This window comes from Mya arenaria, chromosome 8 (assembly GCF_026914265.1).
Source record: "Mya arenaria isolate MELC-2E11 chromosome 8, ASM2691426v1".
NCBI classification, from domain to species: Eukaryota; Metazoa; Mollusca; class Bivalvia; order Myida; family Myidae; genus Mya; species Mya arenaria.
The window spans coordinates 29,931,667-29,939,504 of record NC_069129.1 but is presented as its reverse complement, the minus strand read 5'-3'; the positions used below and the strand labels follow the sequence as shown (position 1 = coordinate 29,939,504).

General features: G+C 35.0%; 1 protein-coding gene across 1 annotated transcript; it reads right to left on the bottom strand.

Moving 5' to 3' along the window:
• Positions 1-323: 323 nt before the first annotated feature.
• LOC128244116 (uncharacterized) lies at positions 324-5,003 on the bottom strand. Its single transcript, XM_052962132.1, has 2 exons — positions 4,995-5,003; positions 324-2,686 (listed from the first exon to the last, which is right to left on the bottom strand). Exon 2 carries the CDS (start codon positions 2,681-2,683, stop codon positions 539-541), a length of 2,145 nt encoding a protein of 714 aa, XP_052818092.1. The 5' UTR covers positions 2,684-2,686; positions 4,995-5,003; the 3' UTR covers positions 324-538.
• Positions 5,004-7,838: the final 2,835 nt, after the last annotated feature.

Below are 7,838 nucleotides of genomic sequence, written 5' to 3'. Positions count from 1 at the left end.
TATTTGATATGAAACGCTTACTTGAAATATGTACTCCCCTCGGTTCTTTGCACGACGCTATATTCGAAATAAGTCGCTTGGTGATTGGTATGACGCTATACTTGAAATAAGTCCTCCCTTTGGTAGTTGGTATGACACCCCTCTTTCAAAACCGAACTACCCGTATATATTAATTTAAGCTGGAATTGGTGTTTGAGAGTCCTCCCCTAAGAAATATTGGGAATTTAAAATGTGAAACGGTGCATTTTGGTTTAATTTTTGTATTTCTTTCTCTCAAATATTGACATAAAAATAGTTCCCTTGGACAAATTTAGAGTACTGGAAGCGCCCCCACCCCACCCCAAAAAGAAAAGTAAAAGGAGAAGACAAAATAACGTACATAACATTAATCATTACATATTAGCAATTCTTCTTGAAAAAAACAAAACATACTATGCTAAGTGATAATCATTGCTCAATTAACACAGTTCAATACTTCTAGATGAATTGAGTGGATATTTTCCTCTTCAACTTCTAAACCCTTTATCTATCAAGTTATTTAGCGATTGTTCACAGCATTACAGAACAGTCTAGCCACATGCCACTTGGCAGCATTGTTTCTTGGGTAGATTTTTAGAGAGTTTTTGTAGCATATCCAGGCTTTATCAATCCAGTTCTCCAGTTCATAGCAGTGCCCGAGGATATTGAAGACTGTGTCGTAGTGACCATAGCCTTTACTGTCCTGAAATGCATATTTATGTAAGTTTTGACATGCTGTATTTTTCAATGCTTGCTGGTTCAATTGTCTGTAAGAGAGATATTGCATGTAGTAAAGGAATGGGACACAGTCAATCACAGCACAGTCCATCCATTCATACAACTCTTCCGGATTACGTTCTTGTTTGTCGACATCACTTATTGTTCTGAACAGTTCATACACAAGATGTTTAGGTATGCAACACATTTCTGGATGAGTAAAGCGTACACACAAAACTGTGTTCTTCATGTCCTTGGTATATGAAATTGAGTAGATATCATAGAATGCGTTGCCTGGTATACTTGGACAGCGTCCCACACACATACATAAATGCCACACTGCATGCCCAATCAAGCCCTCGTAGTCTGTCAGGCAGTTTGCTGCTGTCTCATACTGACCAATGCAGTACAACATGGAGGCAAACTTTAGTCTGCTTGACAGCAGGTCGGAGTCAAACGATAAACTATACAGGTATCTAGTCTTTTCAGTTATTGGTTGACCAAGATAAATACACTTAGAGGCCTCAAGGGAGGCAAGTCTTGCATACAAAAAGGGTTTTATGATAGAAACTACTTCTTGTTCGATTGGCGTTTTGATGTTAAAGGTACCAAGCAGGTTTTTGGTGATCTGCAAGCAAGAACTATATGTATTACCATTGACTATTCTATCAATGATGCTTTCTAGGTTCGCAATAAATGTTCGACATAGAATCAAATTTGTTTTTGTATGTACCATATTTCTGGTTTTACAGAGTTGCAAATGTCTACTAATTGGCGACATCCTTCTGCCTAAATCGTCCATCTGTATCTGAAGGATGCAGCTGAAATTTTCACTGATCATTTTTAAGATTTCGTTTGCGAGAATTTGGAGCTCGAATCTAAACAATTTTCCAGAAAAAAGATTCACCCCTGAAATGGTGTAGTGTGGACAGTAGTTGATCTTAAGCCATCTGCGCAGCGTTGTAAGACAGTAGATCACACACGTTATAAGGTTATCCTTTCTCCATATTGCTGGTGGATATGACTCAATAGTAAACAACATGGCAGTCTTGATATGAAATGTGCTAAGACGGTCTCCAACTATTGGCTTTAGGAATGTTTTTCTTAATATTTTGATGAACACATACGTCTTGCACTGCACAATATTCATGTCAAATATTAATAATCTCTCCATCATAGAGGTTGAAAACCTCCATTCCCTTCTTGACTGTGGATAGTGTTGGTCATCTTGAATAACATGGAGTGCAGTTGAGCGACATCTTGATTGTCTGGAAGGAGAATCGGAATATCCTTGCGGCACCAGGAACACCCCTGTCCGTCTGGCCTTGGCCAGTGTGCAAGGTCTTGGCCAGTGTCCAGGACGTGGTCTGCGAAACAAGAACTGACACTCATCAGGAAGCATGGTGCAATGATAGGCTATAACAAAATCATAGTATTTATCCCAGCTCCTGGACGGGCCATTTTGCACTATAACTTTTCCTTGACTCCTGGGATGTTCTTGATACTCTATCAGAGAGTTTGTGTGCAGAACTCTTCCTTCACTGTCTATCACATCACTAGGAAATACAACCTGTGTCTCTGGTAATGGTTGATCTTGGCCTAATCTCTGTAGGCAGCAATGCTGGGGTGGAGTCTCACCAGTCTTTACTACGAGAAGATGTGGCCTACCCTGCTGCCAATCGCTCCAGTCCAATATTACAGGAACATTTTTAAGACAAATCAGTATATCGATGTCCGACTCCATCCCATTGGTTGTAGTTCCCTCTGTTTGACTGCCAATGTGGTACGTAATATAATTGATGTTTTTTATTTGACTACTTATTGTCGCCATTGTCTCCCTCACAAGCCACGTCCTCCTCCTTCGGTCCATCATGTACCTGTTGACCCCGATAGCCTCCAACACCCGGGACAGACGCATCGACATCATTCTCTGGTCCTCTTTGTTCATTGTCTATCAATTATATGTATATCTATATTCATTTCATTTTATTTACTGGAACATAGTTAGGTTAGGTATGCAAGAAAAATGGAAATTAGGACATAGATATGATTATATTGTTTTGAACAATTAACGATTCCTTTTGTTAGTGATTTAATCATTGTATTTTGTAAAACGATTAATTTTAAAACTTGATGTTTATCTCAAAGATACCTTCAAAACGTTTTTTAAAATTGTTTTTCCTAGTTGTATTCTTAATTTATATCTAGGAGTTATGTCGTTTGCTAATATGTTAGGAATGTAAGTATGAAACACTCATCAACGCAATTGCATCCATTTTATCCCTATTTTAATAAATTGAAATAGTTCAATTAGTTACTCATTACCCCGACTTCTCTAGTTTGCAATGATGTCACCTTAATGTAACATTTGAGGTGATGTTGATTATAATTTGAATTTGAATACTTAAGGGATTCTTTCAGGTTTTACAGTATCAAGCATCGAACACATTTATTTCGCTGAAATGCAAACAAAATGCTTGTTTCAACGATAAAAGTGCATATAAGGTTCACAATATAGCTCTATTGATAATATTTTTTCGAAGTTGTCACAGAAAATGCTTTGTTTTGCAAAACAACGTTTCTAATGCTTTTCAAAATTAAATCATTTCAGGCGGCTAAGGTTAACCAAAAACAAAGCAAACGAGTACCTGCCAGTAAGAAGGTCAGAAGAGTAAATAAAATAACTAAATTTCAACGTTTCAAAAATGTTGTTTAAACATAAAATCGGAGAGCGAGTCCCTTTAACTATAAACACAAACAACTTTTATGCTTAAAAATCAATTGGGGGAGCAGCCCTTAACATCTCTGTCAAAACTTTTAACCAAAAACATTTCGATTCTGAGGTTGGGACGCAACTTAAAAAGGTAACGCCCCTAAGTTACCCCCCCCCCCACCCTCTAACGATGAATCCTGGATCCGCTCCTGAAACTCATACAAGGGTGTTGCCACCTCCCTGCCAGTGTTGGACGTTTATATAAAATCTGTGTATGTGTTCCTTTCAATTAAATAGCCAAACTTTTATAATTAAAAAACAAAATTGTCTCATATAGAAAAATGGAAACGTTAAATTCTTAAAAATGTTCAATCCTCTCTACCTAGTATACCGTGTACTTCCAAATTCTGCGTTACAAATAATAAATATATTTAAACTACTTTCAGATTTTGACAATGTGTCAACCAATGAGGTAGTATTCTTAGACAGTAAGATGACCTGAAGTGATATTTTAATGATTAAAAAAGTATCGTTCGCAACGTTAACTCTGCCCATTCTTAATCATTAAAATGTCATCTAACTATTACAAAAAGCCATGGATTGTCACCAATAGTATTTTGATGCAAACGGAACATAATCTTAGTAGTATTACGTAATGGGGTAATATATTAGGCACCATAATAAGACTAAATTACTGCATTTATGTATTTAAAAGTTATGTTCTTTTGTGGGAAATTTGTCATACAAGGGAGCTAACCATAAAAGGCGATGTTATGGGTGCACTGAATTTGTTGTGTTTGCAGATCAGACAGCTAAAAAATAAATAGTCAAGTCCGCACAAATTCACGTGAAAATGATTTAAGATTTAACCCTTGAGTACATTTTCCATTTGAAACATGCATAACATGCTTTAAAGAGTATGTGTATCAAATAATGCTAAAGTTACTGCGTACCGCGTACCACCCTCTTGACTACCGAGTTCTCGTTAAAAAATCCCTGAATACATCGTACAAACTTTTTTGTACAGCGATTTTTAATTTATTGTCTTAGTTTAAATATTCTTTATTTGAAGACCCTGAATAGCTCGCATCTCTAAAGGGGGTAATATCCACATTATAACAGATTGCTTTGTACCTTCTTTATTCACGAACTATTCATATAAGCTGCTTCCCTACAAAGTTTCCCCAGTTTGACACTGATCGGTTATGTGTTTTTAAGCCCAATCAAAATCAAGATATAACAAATTGAAAATAAAGAAAAAACGTTTTAAGTGTTTTTCATGCTAACAATTTGCACATATCTATCTTCGCGTCACGCCGGTATACATTTGATTTACTTTATATTAATTGGGCTTATTTGTCAGTTTTCTTAAATATCAATTCGATCCAAGTTACAAAGCTTCATAAATATATTTTGTTTGGAGAGTACAGAACAGAATTTTTTTTTATTCATACCTCTGTTTATCCTTACATTCCTTTAAATACTGCATTTGTCGAACATAACGTAAAACTCAACCATTTTCTTTCATAAAATAAATTGATCTTACTATTTTGAATGGAAACACGATAATAAGGGTTTTCACAGACGCTAAGACACGCCATTGGGAATTCCACTTCACGGTTTTATATATAGAAATTACCTCATTTCCTCAAATATGCCGCACATCAGTAAATTATAAACACAACATACCTGTAATATATTGAATAGTATTATATTAAATATCGAAGATATATCCACATGAATACTTATGCTCAAAGTGTCGCTTATAAAATTCAATTGTATCTATAGATATAAGTACTTGCTATTACTACACCTGTAATACAAGCTGTAAGACAACCACAGTTGGAAGAACTTTCAGTTACTTCCCATACTCTGTCTTTGATATTAAATTCGTATTAAAATTTAAGTACATATATTCTTTTCCTTAAAGAGTTTAAGGGTTTTTAGATAAAACTATTTCACGGTTACTGACTTCATGTTATGTAAAACGAAGTTCAACAAAATGAAATAATACTAAGAACTGCTGCACTTAAAGCTGCTCTCTCACAGATTGTACGTTTTCTCAACTTTTTTATTTTTTGTCTTGGAACGAGCCAATTTTTGCGAAAATGCATCGAAACCAGTTATAGAAGAAGACTTTATTATGCAAACAAATCTGACAAGATCCATATCATAGCAGAATTAACAACAAAGTATAATAATTATATACTGGTACAGCAAGATGTCATCTAGCATAGTAAGTTTACATAATATATTCAAAATAGCAATATGAAACTTATATACTTGAAGGAAAAATTTCATGTCGGGAGAGACAACATGTGTTCGATTCAATTCATATTAGGTAACAGCACGTCAGTCATATATTAAATGGCGTCTTATTTCAAAAGCCTTAAAAGTAAATGTGGCAAGATTTTTTAATTCGACTGAACTTTCACTATTTATCATTTGGATAAACTTGAAGATTACGCCAAAAGTAGTCGTTTATATTTTTTCCTGATATCTTTATAACTATCGCATTCCAGAACAAAATGATATATATGTTATATAACACTGCTGACAAAAAATAGATCGCAGATTCTATATTTTAGTTCAAAAAATGATGTTTTATACATTTTTTCTTAAACCGTTAGTAACGGTTTAAGCCATAAAACAATAATTTACGAGCGGAAATATAACAATCTGTGATCTGATCTTTTGTCAGCAATCTGGTATCATTGGTTTGCAGATATTTACGCAAACATTTGCTCTTTCCAAGACAAAAAAAGATGTAACAACGGTTTAAGGAATGAATTGCGGGTTTGATGTCACAGTGTGTGTATACCACGTGACATATTACGTCATATATGCTACGTCGGAAGGCAATATTTTGCTTAAAATGAAGACTTAAAACAAAGATTACTTCTCTTTTACCTCACCATTTTAAATGAAATAAAGGGCAGTCTATGTCGCTTAAAGAGCCCCGCCTTCGTTTTATTACCGGAGTTTGATAAGGTGATTAGTTTCATCAAACACTTCGACGAACTTGTTTCCAAAATAATGTTTTGACAGTGCTCCGCCAGACGGCCGTATTGTGAATAGGTTTGTCGAAGTGTTTTAAGAAACTAAACTCTCAATCAAACTCTGGTAAAAGATCGAAGGGGGGGGGGGGGGCTCCGTAAGGGAAATAGACAGCTCTTTGTTTCATTTAAAAGTATAAAGAAATATGAAAGTTATATATGAGTAAAGTCTTTCGGAGCAAAATATTACCTTCCGACGTAGCATTTATGATGCAATTTATCACGTGATATACACACACTGTGTCATTATCGGGGTATGAACGCAATTGGGCTGGTCTAAGTGTGTGGAGTCCGAAGGACTCCGCGCGTACTTTGAACAGCCCAATTGCGTTCATATCCCCGATAATGACATCAACCCCGCAATTCATTCCTTATATTTACACCAATAGTTCATTCAAAAAAAACGTTAAAAAAATACTTCATTTCATTTAGGATAACCTTTCAGTTTTCCTTTCTTACCCATTCTGTAAATAAAACGACCCGACTGTAACCGGAAACATTTTTTTCAAATGACGTCACAATAACGCGGGAAAAGATCAACCACTTGAATTAGATAGATAGATTGATTTATTTCAGTAAGGAATGCACATACATGGATATTTAAAATAAACAACATGTATAGTAAATAAAATTATACATACATGATATTATCAATAGCCATGACAGGCACACCGAACCAAGGATGACACAACAAAGAGAAAACTCTTATTTCCATTGTGGTCCTTTGTTTTGGTGGCATGGCATAGGGAGGCATTGCATATTTAAGTAATAATATAGCTGTAATCGAAATTGCACAAATATATTGAAAGTTAGTCTTTATAATGCATTAAAATGAATATTGCCGTAGTTGTATCACAGTCACTTTACATAATTTAGTAACATAAAGTTATATATAACTATCACATTAAAGTATGAAAATGACAGTATGTATTACTTATAAAATGCGAGGCTAAGTTAAAAAAGTTCCTTTACTGAAAATCTTTGAATAAATAAATGAAAAAAGCTTTTTAATAGCATAACTAATTATACCAAATTATCAAAAAAGGATTTTTACTAGCAATTTAAAAACAGGTAATTTCTTAGTCTGTGCGATACAAGATGGCAACTTGTTCCATAAGGAAATGCCAGAAAAGAAGAAGGACTTTAACCCAAAACCTTTGACCTCTGAAACAGCATAAGCCCTTTTCTGGCATAACCTTGTCATATGTATGTGTGTACAGTATCTTTGGAGATAAAATTGTCTCCCATATAGTCCGGGGCTATGCCATTTTTTATTCTAAAGACATGACCCAAAATAATCTGGTCTACACGTTTGTTGACAGGTAACCAGTTGA

Bases quoted from the DNA above. Each gene is read 5' to 3' on its own strand.
- LOC128244116 (XM_052962132.1), bottom strand. From the start codon at position 2,683: ATGAACAAAGAGGACCAGAGAATGATGTCGATGCGTCTGTCCCGGGTG.